Source organism: Nothobranchius furzeri, chromosome 13, assembly GCF_043380555.1.
Source record: "Nothobranchius furzeri strain GRZ-AD chromosome 13, NfurGRZ-RIMD1, whole genome shotgun sequence".
Classification (NCBI taxonomy): domain Eukaryota; kingdom Metazoa; phylum Chordata; class Actinopteri; order Cyprinodontiformes; family Nothobranchiidae; genus Nothobranchius; species Nothobranchius furzeri.
In genome coordinates, this window is record NC_091753.1 from 24,463,019 (window position 1) to 24,487,000 (window position 23,982).

Below are 23,982 nucleotides of genomic sequence, written 5' to 3' on the forward strand. Positions count from 1 at the left end.
CTGGAGTAATGGTCGTCCATCTATTGGATTAGAGCAGGGATTTCTCTCTGGTATTAATCTGTGAAGACAGCAGGCGAACCAGGCTGGTCTCACTCTGAGCTGTTGTGTCTCTGAGCGCTCTGGCTGTCTGTCAGCAGCCTATTTGTGCTCCATCTGACTCCCTGAAACACACAGGACACCTCTTAGCCAGCATGAACCTTTTCTGCTTCTCACTGGTAAGATTTTCTCTTTACTGTAACAACTAGAAATTCTGTGAGAACTATACCTGTTGTCTCCGTTAAAGACAGTTTCATTTTGTCCTCTGCTCACCTGGTTTTAAAGGTCCTCATACCATTCTGAGCTCTTTTGTTTACCTTGGCTTCATTTCAGACACTTCCTTTGTGTTTCAGGACATTTAGATACTTGCACGTACTTTCAAGTTTGATTTTAAATACTTGTGGGAAGTCTTTGTGCGTGCTAAGTGCTATTAAAAGAAAAATACCAACAGAGTTTAAAAAAAGCTGTCATGCAACACACACACAAACACACACACAAACTCACGTGTCCATTAGACCCAGCTGCAGCTGTTATGTTATACATGGTGCAATGGATTAAAGCAACAGGCAATGAATGTTTCTTTTTGTGTTTCTGCACACGTCCATGATGAGTTTAAACCATCTCATAGTTTTAAGCTTTTAAACAAAATAGAGTTTCAATCTCCTGTAAAAGAGAAAATAAAATACAATTTTTTATTCATTATTGAAACAGGTGCAAATATATCAGTATTTACTGCAAGCTTTTGCAGCAATAAAGGTAAAAGTTAGTGAGTTTATGTTGATCAAAGCATTTAAACGAAAATGTTTACATTTTCAGTCATTCTGACAAAAAGTCAAACTGTAAAAAATCTGATATTATAAATGTATGTGTTCCTAGAAGAAATCCAGACATGCCAAACAAATTTTAATCCATCTGAAATCTGCTCCGAGGAAGTCCAAATCCTCCTCTTCATTTATCAATGACAAGCAGGTTGGGAAAAAAAAAAGCTTCCCAAAGCTGCATCAGATGCATCAAATCCTTGTTGCTCTAGTTTCCATGCACGGAGCAGGGATGTAGGTTGATGTGCATGCTGTCTGATGCATTTTATGGATTATTTAAACTCGTGTATACATGTGAGCGTGTGTCGTAGTACTCAGGCATAATCCAACATCATCATCTCAAAGCATCAGCCAGTCAATATGAACTTAACTTTAATGTTTTTTCTTTGGTGGAAGATTTTTGCAAATCAAAGCTGGTGTTCATAATTTCCTGTTTCCAACAAAGTAATCGTCAGCAGTGTGGACAATACCTGTTCAAAAGGGTCAATTACCAGAAAGGATCTATCTACAGCTTACTAAATTATGGATGTAACCCGATTCAAGGCCACCACAGCTAATCAATACTGGCCAGCACTAAAAAAGCTACAATTTAGACATTTTTACAATTATTGAGCTATTTGGTGTTAAGTAGCTAAGATCCATCCTTTGCAAAGTCCAACTATTGGCGTCAGCCTCGTCTGTTAGCAAAACATCTCATGGTCCTGCTGAAGAAACCAGCATAGGCCAGCATGTTTTGGTGCTGGTTGGCAGAGCTGTCTGACACAATAACTTTCCTAGTCATTGTGGTGCTGAAAGTGGAGAATCTGGTCACTAATCGGTAAATTTATCTTACTGAGCCTTACTGATCACACAAAAATCATGCAAAATGGAACCAAATTGGGATTGATGCCATTCTTCTTCAGATTTTAGAAATGTTTTTGTTTCCATGGAAACCAGTGGTCGCCATTCATTCTTTTGAAGAATCCTAAACCTTCTAATGTTAATTATTTTCAGATATTTAATATAAAAACAAATAAACCTGCATTAACATGTCCACTAGTCAGATTTTTGCAGCACACCTTGTTTCTGTCTCTCCACCTGACACCAGGAAGGGTCGATGGACAGTTTGTATGAGGCGGTGCAGAGCTCCAGTGACGGCCCACCGCCACCCATCCCGAGCCGTTCATCCAGCCGCTCTTGCAGTCGTTCCTGCAGCCCGGCGGTCCTGCTGGACGATCACACAAAATGGAGAGGGTCTGGAAGGTCCATATCCATGGTGAGTCTTAAAACTCTCACCCACCAGATTGTTCCTACAAAATAAAGCTGATTATGGAATGATAAACAGATTTGCCTGACAGCTGCTATGGAGGTCAGGAATCTATTTTTCCACACATGTATGAAATCAACCCCCTCTTGTAATTTAAATGATATTCTGACAGTGGTCCCTACATTAAATGGTCTTTTACTCTTTCTTTACTTTCAGGAGATGCCGCAGACACATGGGACCAATGCAAATAAAAAGAAGCGAAGGTGATCTTACACTTTTTTGTAGCTGGATATAGTTTGCATTTTATTGTCATTTCACCTCATAAATGAAATAAAAATTTGTTAAAAACATTTTAATTCTGCCAGGACGGTAAGCATAAGTCTATGTTTTTTCATTCATTCTCTTTTTGTCTCTAACAAGTTTAAACAGCCTCCTGGGAAGTGAAAGCGTTGTCTCATTCAGTAAAAACCTGGCTTGAAAGGCTCCTTGTTTATTTTCTCTGGGAGGGGGTTAATTCGATAAATCCTCCAGAGAGAATGAGCAGACTCTTCATCGTCATCGTTATTATCCTCACATCAATCCCTGACTGATACAACTCTGTTCTAAGATGAGAGATCGGCAGCACAATGAGAATAAAAAGCTTAAAATGTATTTTGTTTTTTCAGTTCATTTGATATAGATGTTTTTTTTTTTCTTTGAGAAGAAAAGGCCCTGCAGATTGCTGGGCCAGCAGGAGGTAGATTATTGGGCTTTGGGCTAGTTGAACTAAGCCGATTCAGGGTCTTTTAGTCGCCTCACTGCCTTTGCTCCACTGGCTACACTTTAGAAGGACACATAAATGTTGTCTCATGCTTGTATTTTTGCATCTGAACCAATAATTAATCCTCCCATAATTAAAACCTCAGGTTCTTTGTGTTTTTTTCAAAGGTGTAGATAAAATTTTAAGAATGAAAACATAATCAAATTTTTTTTTTACTTTCAGAACACATTTATCCAAATCGCTGTCCGATAACGAAACACTGGGTGAGTATTTTCACACATCAGTGCTTGTAGCAGGAAAATAAAATAAATGTCAAAACAACACAAGCACCATTTTATATTAAATAGATGAAAGCTCTCATAGCATTCGTTTACCTTGGCTGTATTTGCCGATGTGACTCTGTGGCCTGTGTTCCCCCTGACGTTTCATTTGAAAGCCTCTGTTTTTCTCCCTCCACCACAGATAACCCTTGCTGTAATACCGCCGTGTGGCAGCCCGCCAAGAGCCGAGAAGATTTAGCTCACACCACCAACAATCGCAGTGAAGGTAAAGACAGAATATAGGTTAAGCTCATTTAAAGTATATCCCTGAGTTTGTATCTGCTGGCTTGCAGTGCAGTTTCAAATCCTGTGAAGAATGCCATGTGGATCGTATGTGATGCTACAATCAAAGAACCGTTTTTGTTGTTCTACACTTCCACAAAAAAAGAGCATCCACCAGATAATCTGGTTTTTAAAGGGAAGTGAAGTGGTTTCTAGACTTTGTCCTCAACAGGTGTAGAAAATTAGAAATAGGAAATTACAAAGACCTTTCAACATTTGTTGTGCAAAACACTGTCAGAGTAGAGAGGAAACCGCTGAGTGTGAAACCGTGGCTCTGAAATGCTCAGGCTCTCCACGGGGTCCAGACCTGGGCTCAAATTGTCTTGCAAGTCACAACATTTTTGGTAAAAAGAAATGCTAAGATTTATGTCAATGCCAACATAGGTAATGGGAATTCATCAGTCCCTGTAGTTTGGGTGGATTACTCACATCTGGTAGTACCATGATGCATGTTAAAATAAAACTATTTGAATCTGTAAAACATTCATTGTCTTTAACCAATCTGCCAGTGTGGCACTAACTGAGAGACGAAAACGTGCTCTCTAGCTTGGGAAAGTCTTAGATGGGGGTACCTCAGGGAGCAGTCCTTGGCCCTCTTCTGTTTACACTCTACCTCTTGCCCCTGGGGGTCCTCCTTCAGCGACATGGTGTTAAGTTCCATTTCTATGCAGATGACTGCCACATCTTTTTGACCCTCTCTCGAGGGGCAGGAGACTCTGTGTCTGCATTATTGGACTGTTTAAGGGAAGTTACTTTGTGGTTGGCCTCTAACTTCCTCTTCCTAAATGAGTCCAAAACTGAGGTCTTAATACTCAGTCCTGATGAAAGAGCTGGAGCAGGTGGAGAGATCTTGTGTCCTTGGCATAGTATGAGAAGAATGTGGTCACTAATGTAGGGTGTAGGGGTGAAAAGGGAAGTGCTCCCCGTATCTGGCTGCATTGTTACACAGGTGTGTCCCCTCTTGGGCCCTTTGTTCTACTGGGCAGGAGTTGCTGGAAGTCCCACGCTCTAAACAGAGATCAAGGGTGGACAGGGCCTTCTCTGTAGTGGCTCCAACCCTTTGGAATGAGTTCCCTCTGGCAGTAACGCAAACACCCTCTCTTCAGGTGTTTTTAGTTTTCGGCTTTTAGTTGTGTTTATCTATTTTATTGCTTTTATGCTATTTTTATCCTCTTAACTGATGTAAATCCATGTTTCTTAGATACTGTTCAGCACCTTGGGCTTCCATTACGGTGGTAGAAGGTGCTGTGCAAATAAATTTGATTGATTGATTTTTGTTCTCGCAGATGTGAGGAAGATGAAGCACAGAATAGAAAAAAAGGGAGGGAAAGGAACACATCACTCAAGCACCAAGAAAAAAGAGAAGCCTCATAACAACCAGGTAAGAGGAAATTTCTTTGGTTGTAGTTAAGTTAAACCAGACTCAGCAGCTAATTCTAAACACATGACTGATCAAAATGCAATGCATTGTGAAAACTTTTTTAATGGCAGACCTTTGAGAAATTGTTAGTTGTGGTTAAACAGCTACAAAACTGTGGCAGATTTGTAAATATCTTTAAAGTCTATGATGGAAATGTATTGATGGATGCCAAACGAGTGAATATGCAGCATCTTTGGGCTGCTATTTGATAAAACAAAAGATATGTAGGGAAAAACTCCAGGTCTATTTTCGTTAACATTGTCTTGTTGGCTCAAGTGACCACCTTAACGGTCTTTTTTTTATTATGAGCAAGTTCTCTCCTACAAGGGCCTCGTGCCAGGTGATGTGTATGTATGTGTGTGTGTGTGTGTGTGTGTGTGTGTGTTGGGGGGGGGGGGGGGGGGGGGGGGGGTTGTAGTGAAAATTTAGATGCTTTGGACTGAGTCACTCAATGCCCAGTCAGATTAATGCCCATCATAGTGAGAAGCAAACAAAACAGAGCCTGCCAGGATTGGATCAGTAGCTGTTTTCAGAACCCGACTTTAGGCTCTGTGGCTGCAGCTTCTTCTTCTTATTCTTTTCAAGCGGCTTGCATTCATTTAATGGTGCATTACCACTACTTACTGGGTTAAAGTGTCTGTTAGAGGGAAACAGCCCCCACCACTCTGGTTTCAGGTCCTGTAATAGCATTTTTATGAGTATGAGTTTGAGAACACACACACACACACGGTATCAGACCGTCATTGGTGCATCCTTACTAATGATAAATGATAAATGACCCGCACTTGTATAGCGCCTCTCAGAGTAAGGACTCCAAAGCGCTTTACACTACAGTGTATCATTCATCCATTCACACACACATTCATACACTGGTGGGGATGAGAGGCGAGTTTAATAATAAGTTTATATGTTATTAATAGGCTGTGACAATGCATGAAACCAAAAATGGGAATAGTGATTTGTTTCTCACCAAGTGAGCCTGTTCACTTCTTCTAAATGCTTTATAGGCAACTAAATGAACAAATCATCTATTGAATATTAACAGATCTTTCATAAGGACGGTGTTATTGTAAAACAATGCCAATTATAGTGGGTTCTGGTAAAATATTCTAAAGATTATTATTTTTATGATTTATGTTTGTCTTTTCAGAATATCCAAACAAATGGAGTGATGACAGAGTCCAAACCTGCCGCCAAAAGAAACCAAAAAACTGGGAAGAAATCAGGTGGAAGAAGTGGAAAGGAAGGCTATAAGAAAAGTCACAGCAGCAGGGGTAAAAGAGCTCACCATTGCAACATTGTTAAAGAAATTGTCTTTCTGTTTTTATTAAAGTATGTCCTACTTTAGGACCACATTTCTTTGCCACAAGTGAGACACCAAAGCATACTATGGGAATGTTACTTGAGTTCAGGACTTTTTATGTCTTGCAACACAATCAGTGTAGGGATAAGAGTCACCTAAGGATAGCTGACAAAATTAACAGTTGCCACATTTCCTCTTTTTTTGCTGCTTTAAGATGCAAAGTTGTTCTTCTAATTCTAATCAGTTAGTTGTTTTGGTTTTGAATGAGTCCAGTAGTTCTGATAAACTCAAGTTTATCAAATTGCTTCTATTCAGATGCTGTCATTTCTGATGCTGATATCATGTTTTATCTTCCAGTGTGCTCTCCAACAAGCACATTAAGCCCACCCTTGGGACCTCATGATGCTGATGTGACATACATATCCAAGTCAGACAGGAGGATGTACCTTGGCAAATGCTCCACCCTTCCTGCACAGGAAAACACAACCCCAGGTCGCTGCACGGACATGGTTAATCTCCCTGGTGGAGCTACACCTACCCACCACCAGCGCTGGAGCAACCCAGGTGACTGCAGTCCTGCATGGGGGACCATCCATCATACCTGCCGTCGCCCGCTCACAGAGTATCGTGTGCACTCCCATGAGTTCATGACAATGTATGGGAAGGATTGGGAACAACGCCAGCAGCCAGCATCAACCCAGGATGGCAGCCTGAAAAGAGTTGGAAGTCCCCAGCTTCTCTCAACAGTTCCCCGATCTGTCACCAGTGTGGATCTATCAGAGCCAAATGTAAGTTCATGCTGACAATCATCCTTCTTACCCTGAAATCAACTTAGTAACTCTTCCAAAGTGGATCTGTGAGATGTTTGACCATATTTACAATAGGACATCACTGCTGTGTCACAGGAAAACTTAGAAAGCAGTTTTTTTCATATGGCCATCGAGTCATGCATCAACACAGGAAAGAACAAAGGACTGAGTACACATCCCTGAGGAACCCACGTGGTCTTTGTTTTTCTTGTTGTTGCTTTGGAGATTTTGAGAGTTTTTACCTGTGTGAGGTTCTGGGATAGGTCAATAAAATATAATATGATGGTGTTGTGAGTTAAATCAAAGTAAACTAATAAGTCTGTCTGCTCTGTTTTGCTGAGACAGTTTTAATGATCAGACTATATGGCATCTATATTGAGAGTTTTTTTTTCATACTAAAAAAGAGGGATTCAGGTTTTTAATTTGTGTCTGTGTCTTAATATAATCCCACTCTAACCAGATGATTGAAAAATCAAGACTAAATAATCTGGGGCAGGACTATTTTTTTGTGTCTTTGTGGTTGAAGATAGTTTATGTTTGTGGGTGATGTCCTCCCTGAATGTAATTCTACTGGATCGAATAGTGTGATGCATAACAAATCTAAACCAGAAGGTCAAATATCTGGATTACATTTAGTGGTCGCTTGTGCAGCCCGACGCGAGGGGGATTGCACTTGCAGGCTCACGACATCTCTTGAAGGATGACCCTGATAGCCTGTGAGCACATGCAGCACAGGACATGTGTTACACAAAGCTGGGGAGAAAACAATCTAAAATGAAAAGAGTGATCCTGGGTAGAGATTAGAAACTGTCTATGGAGTTGTAGGATCTGTGGTTTTTACAGTCATTTAGAACAAATGAAGCCTGCAAAGACTAAAGCTGGAGGTCACGCAGAGGCTAAGGTTAGTCTGTTTTATATATATTTAGCTTCTTATGCAAACAAATAGAGAAATATAACAGTTTTCTCCACTGACAAGTTGTTTAGGTCCCTCTTCTCTTCTAATGGAAATAACGTTGTTGGACTCAATTTGTCCAAATTATACAGATTATTTTTGTGTTTTTTGTTTGACACTTTCTCTTAAAGCTGAATAGTACATTTTTCAACAGGCAATTTTAATAAATAGCATAAATCTAATTCCTCAGCAAATGAGTCAGATGAACGACTGGCTCTCCAGGGAGCCAGGAGCCTCTGAAGTCATAGATTAGAAACCTTAATCTGGAAAGGCAGGAGTTTACGGTCGATTAGAGGCAGCTGGATTAGGCAACAGTTTTGTCTATCAGATTTCTCTTTGTGCAAGTGACCAAATGAAACCAGCTTCAACGTAAACACACACACACACACACACACACACACACACACACACACACACACACACACACACAAACACACACACACACACACACACACACACACACAAACAATCTTCACTCAATCAATTAGATTTTATTTATAAAGCACTTCTCAAGCCAAGTGTGACTCAAAGTGCTTCACAGAATTAAAATGACCCCAAATTCCCATAACAGTCATATACGCGCGCGCGCACACACACACACACACACACACACACACACACACACACACTCACACAAAGTAAAAATTTATACTTGGCTGAGTCCAGATGAGCCAAGAAAGTAAGGCAAAGAAAGTTGTTTTAAATCCTAACACAGAGACAGAAATGACAGAGAAAGGGGGGAGAAGAAAGAAAGAGGTGGGTGAAGAAAAGAAAAAAGAGTTCACAAAAATAAACAATAACGAATCTTGAAGAATCCACTTCTAGACCTGCAGAAAAAGTGAAAAAAAGGGGGAGGGACAAACAAAACTACAACACAACCAAAATATCACTGCGCCAACCAGATGAGGATATATAACAGTAACTGTTTTTGCTGAAAAAGCACACGGTAATAATTCATAGTGCATTTAGTGCCAACCACAGCCTTAGGTTATGAGTTAAAAATGCTCAAGTCCATACTTGTGAGAGCACCATGTGAGCACCTGTGCACGAACACACACTTGTGTATGCAAGGTTTCTCTATAGGAGTGTGAGTGAGTGTGAGGGGCCACAGACCTGCCCCAAAGACCCACAGAAGAGAAATTACAAGTCCCAAAGATCCAGAGGTCTCCTCCGGAGTGCAGAGACCCCCCAGAGAGACTGCCACCAGAGAAGCCCCAGACCCCTTGTTTGTTTTTACCTTTCCTCCACTGGAAAAAACTTCAGAGCAGATCCACCGGAAAGGCAAAGTTCCTGTGTCATACGTGAGCACTTCCTCAAAAACACACATTAGGAAACCAATATTTACTCCTGCATCATTTACCAAAACCAAGTTACCTCATTAAGATGGAGGGGAATTTTTTCAGGAAGTGTGAAAATTTTTATGTCTTTTACATTTGTTTTTCCTGCCAGAAATTAATAAAAAGTCTTACATAATGAGATTTATTGTCATGGAGGGTAATCACATTATGACCCATGTAATTCACTACTGACTTACACTTAGTAAAATTAAAACAGACGTTTTCTGCCGTGATGTAAGCGCCTCCTCATCGGGTTATCTCTGTTATTCTGAACCAAGAAAAACCACAATTAGAAAACCGAATTGCACAAGTTCCTGGAAGTGGTTCGTCATGTGCTTCTGAGAGAAGGCAACAAATTATGCACACTTAAGCATTTGTATTTTTCCCTTTCAACGAGATGCTGCAGTGAAAGACACAGTGTGAATTGCCTCATATCCTGTGTTCTGTGAGGAAGCGAGCCAGCCTTTGGCTTAGTTAACACACCACTGTCAGACGAGAGGCGAGAAAAGAGCAGTGGCTGACTCTCAGGGGCAAAAACTCAAGAAAAATGTTACAAAGAGCCGCATCAAATGTGTCAGACAAAGCTAGGAGCAGCAAACCTAAGGTAGGTGAATCACTTTAAAACAAGCTCAGATGTTCAAATGTCTCCTCTGACTAAAATAAACACAAATACTTTCAAAAATAAGCAAAAAAGTTTTTGTGAAACAGCTGGGATGTTTGAATTCAGTGTTAAATATCTTAAATTAATTACATTAATTAAAAAAGAACTGTTAAATAAGAGGAAAAACTGTCTCTGAAATAATAAAATCTCCTCTGCATTAACTCAATCTCCAGACGGCTATCTAGGAGCATGGAGCTCATATTTAACCAGGATTTCCAGAGATTATCCATTTATATAATTATTTTTGGCGCTCTGGTGAGGGGATGAGGGGGGTTTGGGAGAGATTAGGATGACTTTTAGTTTTATGAAAAAACAGAGCTGCCAGAGCAAAGCTAACTGATAGCTCCATGGTTTTAGCGGTGAACCTATCTGGGCACCTCTACGAAAAGATCTGCAACTTATGATACACTCTGAACCACTCTGGGGACAATACAATACAATCATATTTTAGTAAAGTATGCACTTTACATTTTTGCATTGAGATTGAACAAACGATACTTAGTTTTGGTCAAAACCCCAGACAGTTGTTGCTGTGAAACCACCAGTGTTACATGAGTGATGTGAGACGTTTCTTGCAGCGCTCCACGAGCTTCGGCAGGTTTGAGGGCCTCAGACACAACTCGCCACATGCAAAAGCAGAGGAAAATGGAACACATATGGTTTGTTAACTCTGATTTATTCTACTTCACCAATAGCAAAACGAGTGTCTCTACTGTCAAGTGGACATGTCAGGATCGTGAATTTTTTTGCACGTAAACTTGAACCAATTTTTAAAAAGCGAGGTTCATCGAAGTGTTGCAATTCACCGTGTGTTAGAGATCAGAAATGCAAACAATTTGCTTTAAATTTGATCATTTTCTGTTCTGTTCTGTTCCTCAGCTCAGAGAAGAAACTGAAAGTCCAGATCCGAGCAAATCAGCCGGACTCGGGAAGAAGATGAAGGAGATTTCACTCACTATGAGAAGGAAAATGGGCAAAAAGCATGGAAAGTCTTTATCGGAGGAGACAGTGAGTCGCTTTATTCAGAATGAAATAAACACCTTTCTTTTTACCTGTAAATCTGTATTTTTGTTGTGTGTGAATGATCAGAAAGCCCCTTTGTAGCTGCTGCACACGTCAGCCTCATTTACAGACTGCTGCTGTTCATATCACTTTCATCTGACAGAAACCCACATGTTTAAACAGGATGTTGTCACCGGTGATATCACTGAACTGCAGTTTTACTCTCTGATGTAAAAAAAAAATCACCTTCTGTTGTTTTGTGCTTTGCTGGAACCCAGATAGACCAGAAGACAAGCTGAAAGTTCATTTCACATCCTCCATCTACACGTGGGGATTTTTCTTGCATCTTTGGTAATCTATTTTATTTCCAGGGCGATGACACAGACAAAGATCCAGAGGCAGAGACAGAAAATTGTCCCCCAGCTGAGAAAACCTCCACAAAGACCAGCAACTCTTTGGAGAGTCTTTACAGCGGACGGAGCTCCTCCAGTGAGTGTCTGAACACAAAACACACAAACGCAGCCAGAGCTGTTTCATTAGAACGTGTTTGATGGTTCAGGTGGTGTGACCAGTGAGTCCAATGGTTCTGGTCAGAGGGACAGTCTGAAGCTGGAGGAGGACGGTTCCTACCAGGGCCAGTTCTGTGGCCGGGCTCGGGTCCACACGGACTTCGTTCCCAGTCCGTACGACACGGACTCCCTGAAACTGAAAGTAAATTAATTATTAAAGTCAAGACTCTCCCTGGGTCTGTGGGCAGATAGTAAATAATTTCATTATTATCATTTGTTCCAGGTTGGTGACATCATCAACATCATCAGTAAGCCTCCAATGGGCATCTGGACCGGGATGCTGAACAACAAAGTGGGCAACTTCAAGTTCATCTATGTGGATGTTTTGGTGGAGAAAGAGGATGAAGAGGAAGCGCCAAAGATCAGGCAGCAGAAGCTGTGCAAAAGACCTCGACCCAAAACACTGCTGGAGTTACTGGAGAGGCTGAAGCTGGAGGTGAGGATCACACGATCCGGTCTGGCAGCAAAGCAAAGATGCTTCTCAGAACATTTCACATCACAGTTTTCAGATGGTCACTCTCATGGTTGTGTTGCTGCAGGAGTACGCCTCCGCCTTGCTGCTGAACGGCTACCAGACGGTGGAAGACCTGCAGCACCTGCAGGAGAAACACCTGATTGAGCTGAACGTCAAGGACCCCGAGCACAGACGGAAGCTTCTCACTGCAGCGGAGCTCAGATACATAGAAGGTCAGGAGCAATGAACACCCTCAGATCAGAAATCAGCTCTGAAAAGCATTAACAGATTGTTTAACCTTCTAATTTCTAATCATAAAGAGCTCCCAGAGCGCTGTGGATGAAATATTCCACAAATATTAACACTCTATATTAGTCTTTTCCTACATTCTGCCCCATTTTCTGTCAAATTTATTCTGAATTGAGTCACGATTCAGTAAGATTGGCACAAAGGTGTGAAACTAACGATGAAACATGTTTAGGTAAAACTTCGACGCTAACTTAAATATGTAAGCAAGCATGTGCGTCCTCTTAGGTGAACTAATTGTTTTACAGAAAAGTGCCTCTAAATGTCCCTGGAGATAAAAATCTGCATTAATCAAATCGGCATTTTGTTTTGAGAATCAAACAAGTCTGAGATTAAACATTAATGTTAGAATTTCCCTTTTTTACAGAGTATTTAAAGCAACACTTAATAAGTTTCCCGCTTCTCCCTCCCACTGGATCAACGCGGAATTACAATGGTCATAAACAACCCAGCAGCAGACTGTTGTAGCTAATACTAACACGAGCTAACTGATAACAAAAGAGCCACAAAGTAAAAAGAACAGTAGAAGAGCACGTCGCGCATCATTCAGAGGAACACCAGGTGCTCCAACAGCTCATGGGACATCAAATGTAGAGGAGAAAGAATGGCTGGAGCAAACTGGTCCTGAGTACTTTAATAGGTGCAAACAAACAGAACTAATGATTCGACAGGTTATGTTTTCTAAAAAGAACAGTATTACTTACAGTAGTAACAAAGCCAGGTCACTATCAGTCCGTGGCTTCGTATCCTCCTTCAGTGTTGTGTTTTAGTTCTTTGTTTCACTTCCAAAGACAATACTCTCTTACTTTTAGCCAGAGGCATGACCAAGTCACTGCTTTGCAAGTCACAAGTCAAAAGTCTTTCCAGTCAAGTCCAAGTTAAAGACAACCAAGTCCAAGTCGAGTCCAAAGTCAATGATATGGAAGTCCAAGTCAAGTCCAAGTCCTTAACTTTGAATTTTCAAGTCATAATCAAGTCATTTGTCCAACTTCAATTTAATGACAATGATAATAGATTCCAGAAAAATAGCTTCTTAAAGCTTAATTTATTTGCTCACACAAGCAGAAAGAGCAACTGAAACTGATAATAAACAAAGTGCTGCTGCATTTAGCAGAACAAGATCAAACCCAGAACGAAGAACGATTTATGATTTTTGTCCTTGTCAGGCCACTTTTGTGCTAAAATATCAAACATGCTCAAGTCATCACCAAGTCAACAGAGTCAAGTTGCAAGTCATTGGCGTTCAAGTCCGAGTCAAGTCGTAAGTCTTTATAGATTTTATCAAGTCACGTCAAGTCATTAAAATAATGACTCGAGTCTGACTTGAGTCCAAGTCATGTGACTCAAGTCCACACCTCTGCTTCCAGCGTATGCCATGATGCCAACAGAAAAAGCTAAATTATTTTATTTTATTGTGCTTTTTATTGGTCAGTGAACTGAAAAAGCTAACTGCTAGCCGTAATATGAGCTACCGACCCAGTAAGCAGCTAATGCTGTAAAGCAGGTAGAGAGCTCCCACTAGTGTTCCAGCTGAACCACAAATCTGTTAGGTGCAGTTTCTGGTCAGCAGAGGGCGACAGGGTGTTGTCCCATGTGAAGCTGCTCAAATATCTGGTTCAAGAACCACTGAATCCTTTATGGATAGGATTTCTAGGCGCAGCCAAGTTGTGGAGGGCATCCGTTTTGGTGGCCTGAGGATCATGTCTCTGCTTATTGCAGATGATGTGGTCCTGTTGGCTTCATCAGAACGTGATCTTCAGCTTTCGCTGGAGCGGTTCGCAGCCGAGTGTGAAGCAGCTGGGATGAGAATCAGCTCCTCTAAATCTGAGACCATGGTCTTGATTCGGAAAAGGGTAGAATGCCTTCTCCGGGTCAGAGATGAGGTCCTGCCCCAAGTGGAGGAGTTTAAGTATCTCTGGGTCTTGTTCACGAGTGAGGGAAAACTGGAGCATGAGGTCGATAGGCGGATTGGTGCTGCATCTGCAGTGATGCAGGCGTTGTACTGGTCTGTCGTGGTGAAGAGAGAGCTGAGTCAGAAGGCGAAGCTCTTGTTTTACCGGTCGATCTACGTTCCTACACTCACCTATGGTCACGAGCTTTGGGTAGTGACCGAAAGAACGAGATCACGGATACAACCGGCCGGAATGAATTTTCTCTGAAGAGTTGCTGGGCTCCGAGATAGGGTGAGAAGCTCGGTCATTCAGGAGGGGCTTGGTGTAGACCCGCTGCTCCTCCACATCGAGAGGAGCCAGTTGAGGTGGCTCGGGCGTCTGGTCAGATTGCCTCCTGGACGCCTCCCTGGTGAGGTTTTCCGGGCACGTCCAACCAGGAGGAGACCTAAAGGAAGACCCAGGACACGGTGGAGGGACTATGTCTCTCACCTGGCCAGGCAACGCCTTGGGATTCCCCCGGAGGAGCTGGCCCAAGTGGCTGGGGAGAGGGAAGTCTGGGCCTCTCGCCTTAGGCTACTGCCCCCGCGACCCGACGCTGGATGAAAATAGATGGATAGATGGATGGAGCACCACTGAAACCAGTTTGAAAACAATAGCTGAAGGTGTTAAAAACTTTTAGTGTTGCCTTAAATTGAACTGAAACTTATCCTGAAGCTGAGGCTTCAGATCTCACTGACTTCCTGTTACTCAGACAGAAAGTGCTTAGCAGGACAGAAGGTGTTCCTGTAATCTGAAGTCTTGAAGCGATACGCTAACCATCTCACAGAAATGAATAAAAACAAAACTGTGCTCTTCTTGTGAAAAAAGGGAACATCATTCAGTGGTGGGTTTACAGCCCAACTATTAAAGTCTAATGAATCCACTCCAGGTTGTTGTGAACCAACTAGAGGCGACTAGTTGTGTCCGACAGATGGCATCTGCTGCAGCTTGTTGACACACGTCAGCTGCCAGTAATTTAATCAAGCTTGACTCCTTTAGGTTTGCATTCTGCCCAGAAGGATTAGTAGCTTCAGACGTATGGAATAGAGATGGAGCGTTGTCCTCGTTTAGAACAGAAAACAAACAAAACCAAACTGAAGATGAAGGTTTTATTTTCTGATGTTGTTGCTGCTGGGTCACAAGATCATATCTGGGCCAGTTGCTTGCACAAAAAGCCACTGACACATTTCCTGATAACAAACTCGAGTTCAGTCTTTTTTTGTTGCACTCAAATGTTTCGGATCAGCAAACCTAATTTTTATATTGTACCAATTCACCTTTGTGAAAACAGGAAGTAGTTTTCAAATTATGAATTTATTTAATGAGGGAATAAATCTAATCCAAACAAACCTGAAAAGAAAATCCTCTTATTAAATCATGAATCAACTGTGATTTCTCACGTCATTTGGAAAGAGTTCAGTTTCCATGGTAATATCAAAGGCCTTACCATTGTCAGACCTGAAGAATTAAGGAAACATCACAATAAAACCAGTCCGAAAGCATGAAGTAGGCTAAAAGATCACAAAAGCAACTAATTAAGCCTCAATCTAAAGAAAATCCACAAATGAAAGAACACCTAACAACATTTAAAGACTAAGTTCACTGAGAAACTGTTTACTTGTTATTCTCTAAATACCATCTGTCACTCTGAGTTGCAGGCTAAACAAGAAAATGGTCTTCTAGCTAAACTTTCTGCGTTAGCTTCTGATATAAACTAGAGGAAACTCGGATTAGAAAAGCCTGACAGATCTACGTCACACTAAATTAGCGTTCATGGACTCACCCATCTTGGCACACAACGGGGAAGGCTGTTGTTGTCCAGCAAACAACAGAGAACGTCTCGGCTAGTAGAAGCTGACCACTAGCATTAGCAGCTCCACCACATAGCAGAACTCATCCAAGGTTGTGTTGTTTGAGTCAAGATGTCCAAATATCAGGAAATAATATTCCAGATCCTGCCGTGTTCTGTTTCCTACTACTCTGGCTAACATCTACTTCCTGGAACAGTAGCATCAGAGCTTCTGTCCCACACAGATCGACTCGTACTCACCGTAGAGACCACCGCAAATGTGTTTAAATAAGAAAAAGAGCGAACTTGATCTTTAAAGCACAGCAGGCATTACTTTGTGAGGGTTGGGGGTCAAAGGTCTTGAATAAACCAAATGAAAAACACTCCTTAATAGATGTCTTGGTCCCATCAAAGCCTTTGATACAAACATAGAACTTTCCGGAAGGTGTGTCCTGTTACATCTGGAGTAAAACTACCACTAAAACAGCCATCAGTGGTCGCTCAATGGTCCGGACTGCTCTGCTGTTTCGGGACCAGGGGTCTCATTTATCAAGCTTGCTTACGCACAAAACAGAGTTGGAAAACTGCGTAAGCAACTTTCCACGCAAACTTTGGGATTTATAAAAGAAATGTTAGCGGAAATATGTGCGCAACTTTAAGTTGACTAACCCCAAAATTCCACTATCTCTGCTCCGCTCCGGCACGAAGTCGGAAGCAAAATCGGTCCCGTTGTAATCAATCAGAGCTGTTCCACTACTGCGGCCGTGCGGCGCAAGCACAACTTCCGTTATTTCACAATAAATCGATAAACAAAAAGCATTTTTTGTTTCATATGCACAGGTTTAACAATTTTTAACAACTATCAATGGTGGCTGAACTTTAAATGCACAAAAGTAAGCCATGAATACAGTTTCCACTATCAAAGTAGTCAGCCTTTGTTGATCCAAACACTGCTGGTCTCTCAACACAAATGATGGGCAGATCAAACAGTTCATTTCGATGCTTCTCCCACTCAACGGATGTTTGGATCTAACTTCCGCATTTATTGCTCGGACTGTATCGCAAGATCTCGAAAATCCCGCGCATGCTTGTTTGCGCACCTCAGGTCTCTGCACCGGAGCGGAGCCGTTGTAGAGCGGAGACTAGTATAATTTGAGTTCGGAAGCGAGCGGCAGCGGAAAGCGGGGGCGGAGCGGAGCGGAGATAGTGGAATTTTGGGGTAAGAGCCTGGCTTACGCACATGTTGAACATGGAGAGCAGCTGCAGTGCTGCTGCTGAGAAGGATACAATTATGAATTCCAGCAGAGTTATCACTTGTACTGCTTCGTGCGCACACAGAACAAGCCCCCCCACATGCACACATGCATGCGTGCGCACACGCACATGCACACACACACACACACACACAGCCTGAAGCTGAATGCTGAAATTCAGCAGGGAGGCCGAAGACAGAATGCCATGCGTCTGTGACAGTGTGAGCATCCTGTCACTGTCACCTGATTGATTGTGCACCCTGGCTACTTGGTTAAAGAAGATGACCTTTCGGCTGACTAGATAGCATGCGTGACCCTCACCCGGGAGTCCGGGGATCGAATCCTGATCGGACCATTTTTTTTACATCCGCCACAGATCTCTCTGACGAACTCACAGCATTGACGGCTTCAGCAACGCTGTGCCACTCCATGGATTTTCTCTTATTTGTTTTGCAAAAGCATTTCCTTTCATTTCTCCACCTCACCCACAAGTACCTCAATTTCTGCTTGTGAAATAGCGCTTCCTTTATCTGCGGTCGCGATCGCAATGCAGCAACAAGCCAGCTCATGTATATGCATGAGATCCACAAGGCACTTTGCATTGACCATTTATGGCAGTAAGTGGGTGTGGTGAGGGGAGATGTGACTAAAATGCAGCCGAGAACCTTTCTCTTTAGTCTCTGATTTATGAAGCGGAGATCGCGTGCAGCTGTGTGTACTCCATGTTTGATAGGTGACAAACCTACTTGGCGTAAGTACGGTTTTAGTAAGGATTCTACGCAATGTTTTATAAATGAGACCCCTGGACCAGCAATTGATGGAAACATGAAGTCTGCTCTCTAGCAGAAAACCCTGAAGGGGAATGTCTGACCTTTGACCTCAAATAAGCTGTTCGTGCTGAAAAACCATCAAACATGGCTGAAATTAAACTATTCTGTGAAGGAGTGGGACTACTCAGCAGTGTTGTGAGTGGCTCATTACCAAGTATCAAAAGTGTTTGTTTACAGGTGGTTACAACCACTTATAAGTTTTACTTAATCACAGGGCAAGGTTAGCTCCTCCCACAATAAAGGAAAACATCTGAAAACTGTATTTTGTATTTCCTCCAGTGATATTTGATATTTTCTCAGTAATATTCTAACATTTGCTTGTTTTGCTGCTGTAGGTGATGATGTCTGTGACACAGGGGAGCACAGATCCTCCCACAGCCAGCAGGAAGAAGACAGCGACTGTCCCAGAGACTCGGGCTGCTTCATCCCTTCTGAGTGTTCAGACATTAAGGAAGACACTGAGCAGGCCACAGCGGAGGTGGATGCCTAAAGTGCTCACGGATGTCATTTAGAAGTAAAAGTTGCATAGTTTTGGGGAAATGGTATACTAATAATGAGCTTAAAGACTGATCCTTTAATCTTCTCTGAATGCCATGTTTACCTTCCCCATTCCAGCCTGATTTCTCTACAGTCAGAGTTTTATTACAGTGTGATACATGAAAGGATATCAGCCAGCCAGCACTCTTAATGTCACCTCATCCTGTTGTTGCTTTATTAGTGTAAAAGCCATAAGTTTTTGTTTGTAGACGGTTGGTGTTTTTAATTGGTGTTGTTTTATTGTCAGTTGTATTTATTGCATTGAATGATTTTGTACATGTTTAAACCTTTATTTATCACAGCTGCATCATTTTTTTTTCATTGCCTAATGTGTTCTGTTCACTTTGACCTTCACTTTATTGTTTTTCATGGCTGAATTGATGCTTGTGAATGTGAATAACATAAACAATGTGTTTAGCAACAAGTTCCATGTTTTTTTACCTAAATCTGAACGTGTGTGTCAGGAGGAGAGAACAAGAAAAAAAAAGAGTACAGCTGTACATTGACATCAAAACCAGTATTAATCTATTTTTCTCATCCTTTTGTAAATAAATGAATAAAAGACTGTGAAATACACTTTTAGACTTTTTAGGTTGTCATTGAACATTCCTATTTAACTGGCTATAGAAATTAACTAGCTATGACAACCAAATAAACCAGAGATTAGTGTCTTTTTTGAGCCTTTGCTTTTGATGAAATCAAGCCCCCACAATGCCGCTCTAAAAATGGTCCCATCCCGGAAGTAAGAAAAATTGCAGTTCCAGCCTCATCCGCTGGGGGCTGGTACCAGAAGCGAGCAAATCCTCATTGACCCCCATGTTAAAAATGCCATTTTCACAGCAGAAATAAACATGTTTACAGCCTGGTTCAAAAAATGGTTTTTTGTCTAAATGATCTAGTTTATACTCATGACAACTCTGAGGGGGGTGAATTTTTTTCTCACTCTTCTGTTTAAGTGTATTGAAAGCCTAAAATTCTGTATAATTAATGAGCATCCGACACACGTGACCGCCGCCTCAGACCCACGTGACCACAGCTAGCTCCGTGGAAAGGCCTCAGTACAGCCTCGGTCTCTCCTGGAAACTGTGTCGGGATTTTGAGTCTCTGTGCTTGTGAATTCTGTTTTGGATATTATTGGTGCAATTGTTGGACAAAATGACTTGCTGTGGTATTAATTGCACTAATAGAGCGTCCAAGGAGTCTCCACTTCATTTTTTTCGGTAAGTTAAAATCTATATTTGTATTTTATGTCACTGCTGCCTAGCTGAGTTTACCGAAGTAGCTAGCTAACTATCATTTTAACGTGTAGCATGTACTGTTTAACCATGAAATTTAAATGTAAAATACGGTAAAATAATTAATAGGGCATATTTCGATGGGTAAAAGGGTAAAACCCAGTGCATTTAAGATAAAAATGGGTTGAAAGATGACGCAGCGCGCCGCTTGGAGGGACACCTGTGCTCCATTCTTTCATCCGGTAATCCCCGACCGATCCGGCGCCTACTTGCTGCGCCTAGCTGCTGCGCGGTCTGACCGCTCGTGGAGTTTTTCATGTCTGACTTTAACCGCATCTAATACTGTATTACGGCTTGAGCGCAACAGCGACAACTTAATATCGATGTGTATGCAGCCTGAGTGGTAGGGTGTTTTCATCTGAACCCTTAAAACCTCCAGCAGGCTACGCTGCACTATTGACGTGTTCGCGCGCGGCGCTAACAACTTAGCGACGTGACATGTCTCTGAGAAAGCGTAAAACACGGACGCTTCTTCTGAAGCGGAAAATAACACTTCTTCTTAAGCAGAGCAGGATGTCGCCTCGGCTCGTTCACGGCCGAGCCGGACTGAGCTCGATAACATTGACCAAGCACAGCCACTGGGCCGTTGTAGCTGCCACCAGGCCTGCTGAAGGAACTCCAGCGGGTTTCATCAGACTCGTAAAGTTTCTTGTTTTTGCTGGGGATTTCTGTATTTTACCGCTCCCTCCTGCAGTCTTCCCCTATTAAAATTTAAAATGTGTAACTTTATGTATTGTGATGAATGACTAATATTCATGTAAAACTAAAACGTTAGGCATTTAGGGGGAAAAAACAAAATAATAAACATTATACAGATGTCAAATAAATCAAACTGTAATTAAACTATATATTTTCAAAGTCATATAGACAGCATGATGGTTTGTGTGATCCGCGCGGTTTCACTTACACCCCTTTAATGATCAGGCTGTTTTTATTTTTATCAGCTGATAGCAGTTAAAATTATGGTAAAAAATACTTTTATCTGTTTTTGATAACTTAATGCCCAGGAAGAACATCTTCTCTAGACATTAAATATAACCCAAATGTTTTCTTATGAGCAGATCTGATGAAGGTGTAGACAAGCAGTCTGCAAAGTAAAACTTGTTTAGAGTCCAAACTCTTACTAAAGCTTTTGAAAAGAAAAAATGGTTGAATTTTGAGAAATATCCACAACAGGGGAGCGAGACCTCTGAAAAATGTATATTTTCTCTGAATTCATAGAATAATGTGAAGATTCTGGGAAAAGTTGGGATTCTGAGATTAAAACGTAAATCTTTCTAATCATAATTCTGGCAGTTTTTGAGTCCTTCTGCTGTGGAAAGTCGTGCAACATGAAGATACTGAGAAGATGCTTAAAACCTGTATTTTTATTCCATCCATAAATAAAATCATGAGCTATTTTTTTAATCCAAATTTGATCCAAAGGGCCATCGTTGGTTCCAGACCCGTTCTAGAACATTCCTCTAATCTTAAAGTCATCATCAGTTTCTTCCTTTTAACAAATATTTATTTGTTCAAATATTTAATATTTATAACTGGAATATTTGTTCCTCCCTTTCCCACTGCAGTTAGTCCTGTCCTGCAACCCTGTTTTTGCAGCTTACCATCACTAACCTGGGGGTGGTTTTGGACCCAGAGATGCGGATGGACTCCCACATTAGCCAGGTGGTTAGATCCTGCTTTTCCCGGCTTCGCCATCTACCAAAGATGAAGTCCATCCTGAAAGACGTGTCATATTTTCTCCCCAAGCTGGACCTGACCGTCATGTATCGGTCCAAAATAGTGTGATGATATTGTGTTTTTTGTACATAACAGACTTTTTAACAGACAAATTTGTCGCATTCTTCTACACCTCTTCACGGGCTCGCCACAGTAAATATTCTATTTGGCGAGGGATAAACTTTATTGTATTTATCCTAGTGAATCTATAATTAAACGGGTAAACTAGTATTAGCACATCCAACATCAAAGAAAGTAAAATGTTACTATCAGGAGAGGGAGAATGTTTAAGTGGTTAGCAGCAGTGTGCTAGCCGATGGCCCCCTCCATGAGGCCACCACAGCTCAGCAAAACGTCATTGTAGCTTCTTCTGGGGAGAAAAACACTTAGAGAAAAAATAAAGTTAACAGCTGAAATAGCAGGAAATAATACAGTTAAAGAGCAGATTGTAGAAGAAAGAAACCCCTGGGTTAAACTGGTCTGTCTACTGCATAATGCTGAACTCTAACATGTGTCCTCAGGGAAGGACCTGATTGGTGTCCAGAACCTGCTGAAGAAGCACCAGGCTCTGCAGGCTGAGATCACAGGTCATGAACCTCGCTTCAAGGCTGTCACCCAGAAAGGAGAGACCATGGTGGAAGAAGGTAGAGCAGGTCTGGTCCTGACATGTTTCTGAGGTGTCTGCAGGTTCTGGCTCACTTTTTTTGGGTCCAGGTCACTTCGCTGGTGAGGAAGTGAAGACTAAACTGTGGGAGCTTCATGGACGTTGGGACACGCTGAAGGCCAAGGCGTCCCAGAGGAGGCAGGACCTGGAGGACTCTCTGCAGGCCCAGCAGTACTTTGCGGATGCTAATGAGGCCGAGTCCTGGATGAGGGAGAAGGAGCCCATCGTTGGAAGTCCAGACTAAGGGAAAGACGAGGACTTGGCCGAGGTATGGAAGTCCCTTCCTGAGAAACTCCAATCGCTTTTCTTTGCTCTCTTTCCAGTCCTTCATAATTAGTGTTTCTGTATTTGTCATTTCCTTCGGTTGTCTACCAGACGTCGTTGCTCGTTTGAGCGTCTCATGGGTTAGGGGTAGAAGTGCTGGCCTCGCACAGGAAGTGATGACAAACGTGTTCCCGTCGCTCTTATTTCAAACAGTTTACAAGCTGTGATGTGTGTTCCCGCTGCAGAGCAGCCATGACACGTGGCAGCCGGCAGAAGGCTCACGCTTTTCCACTAAACACCCGCAGAGCTACGTCTGCAGTGAACTGAGCAGGGTTTGTTTTACGGTGGCGGATCCGATTGGACCATCGCTGCGAGAAAGCTCCACTTGTGTCAGACGAGCTGAAAGTTCTGATGTTCTGCTCCACAGGCTCTCCTGAAGAAGCACGAGGCCCTGATGTCGGACCTGTCGGCTTACGGCAGCAGCATCCAGGCCCTGAAGGAGCAGGCCCAGTCCTGCAGGGTGAGTTCAGAACCCTCGGCCCGTCAGAACATTCTTATCCACCACGTTCTAACACCAGACCTGTTAACCCGACAGCAACAAGGTGATCAGCAGGTGCTTTTGTCCTGCAGGACCTGAAGGCCAACGAATCCCGCCTGAGGGACATCAACAAGGTGGCATCTGAACTGGAGTCAGAAGGTCTGATGGCTGAGGAGGCTCCTATGGTTCAGGCTCAGGTGAGCGTCACCTGTCTGCAGCAGCTGGTCCCTCTCACTTCCTGGTTTAACTCTGCTCGTCTCTGTTTGTAGCAACAAGAACATCTGGGTTCTGCTCCTGGAAAGGTGCATGCTGTCCTCCGCCTCAACCAGAACCAGACGTGGTGTTTATGTTACCACTCGTTTGTTTGTTTACAGGATGAAGCCGACTCTAACACGGCGTCACCCTGGAAGGTGAGTTCATTCAGCTGATCAGAGGTCACCTCTGATGGCCGCAGTCACGGCCGACCGTGCTGACATCACACAGGAATTCAGGTGACCCGGCAGGCACCAGGTGCTGGTGAAAGTGGGGACATGTCAGCTGGTTGCCATGGCTACAGTTATCTTTATGCATCTGTATGACTGCTGACTGGTGTGTGTTTCCTGTGACCTTTGACCTCAGACCGTACGGTTGGGCGTTCAGACGACGGCTAACTTTAATTCCATCAAGGTAAGAGGAAGCTCTTCCCTTCCTGTCTGAGCGATCCGTCTCCAGGTTTCCTCGTCCGGCGTCCAGCCCGCTGGCATCCACCTTCATCTCACCTTCATCTCATCTCACTTCATTTATAGTGCAATACTTTCACATTATCATTTTCCCACACTTCTGTATACCTGTATTTTGTTGTTTTTCAATAAAGAATGACAAATTATTTAAGTTTGGTTTTTGTTGCA

General features: G+C 42.4%; 1 protein-coding gene across 2 annotated transcripts; it reads left to right on the top strand.

Moving 5' to 3' along the window:
• On the top strand, nucleotides 1-23,960 carry samsn1a (SAM domain, SH3 domain and nuclear localisation signals 1a). Of its 2 annotated transcripts, XM_070543415.1 has the most exons (20): nucleotides 2-215; nucleotides 1,942-2,109; nucleotides 2,317-2,363; nucleotides 3,083-3,123; nucleotides 3,323-3,406; nucleotides 4,749-4,843; nucleotides 6,033-6,156; nucleotides 6,543-6,973; nucleotides 10,523-10,603; nucleotides 10,824-10,952; nucleotides 11,318-11,435; nucleotides 11,506-11,657; nucleotides 11,739-11,951; nucleotides 12,055-12,202; nucleotides 18,414-19,835; nucleotides 22,151-22,273; nucleotides 22,344-22,561; nucleotides 22,985-23,077; nucleotides 23,153-23,292; nucleotides 23,470-23,960. In XM_070543415.1, the coding sequence occupies exons 1-15, from the start codon at nucleotides 192-194 to the stop codon at nucleotides 18,566-18,568; spliced, it is 2,010 nt and encodes a 669-aa protein (XP_070399516.1). In that variant the 5' UTR covers nucleotides 2-191; the 3' UTR covers nucleotides 18,569-19,835; nucleotides 22,151-22,273; nucleotides 22,344-22,561; nucleotides 22,985-23,077; nucleotides 23,153-23,292; nucleotides 23,470-23,960. The 2 variants fall into 2 exon arrangements, with proteins under 2 accessions (XP_070399517.1, XP_070399516.1); XM_070543416.1 differs by lacking the exon at nucleotides 10,523-10,603 and having other exon boundaries at nucleotides 1-215.
• Nucleotides 23,961-23,982: the final 22 nt, after the last annotated feature.

Coding starts and splice junctions, on each gene's coding strand:
- samsn1a (XM_070543415.1), top strand. CDS start 192: ATGAACCTTTTCTGCTTCTCACTG. Junction 6,157..6,542: donor GAAAAGTCACAGCAGCAGGG/GTAAAAGAGCTC, acceptor TTTATCTTCCAG/TGTGCTCTCCAACAAGCACA. Junction 11,952..12,054: donor TGGAGAGGCTGAAGCTGGAG/GTGAGGATCACA, acceptor GTGTTGCTGCAG/GAGTACGCCTCCGCCTTGCT.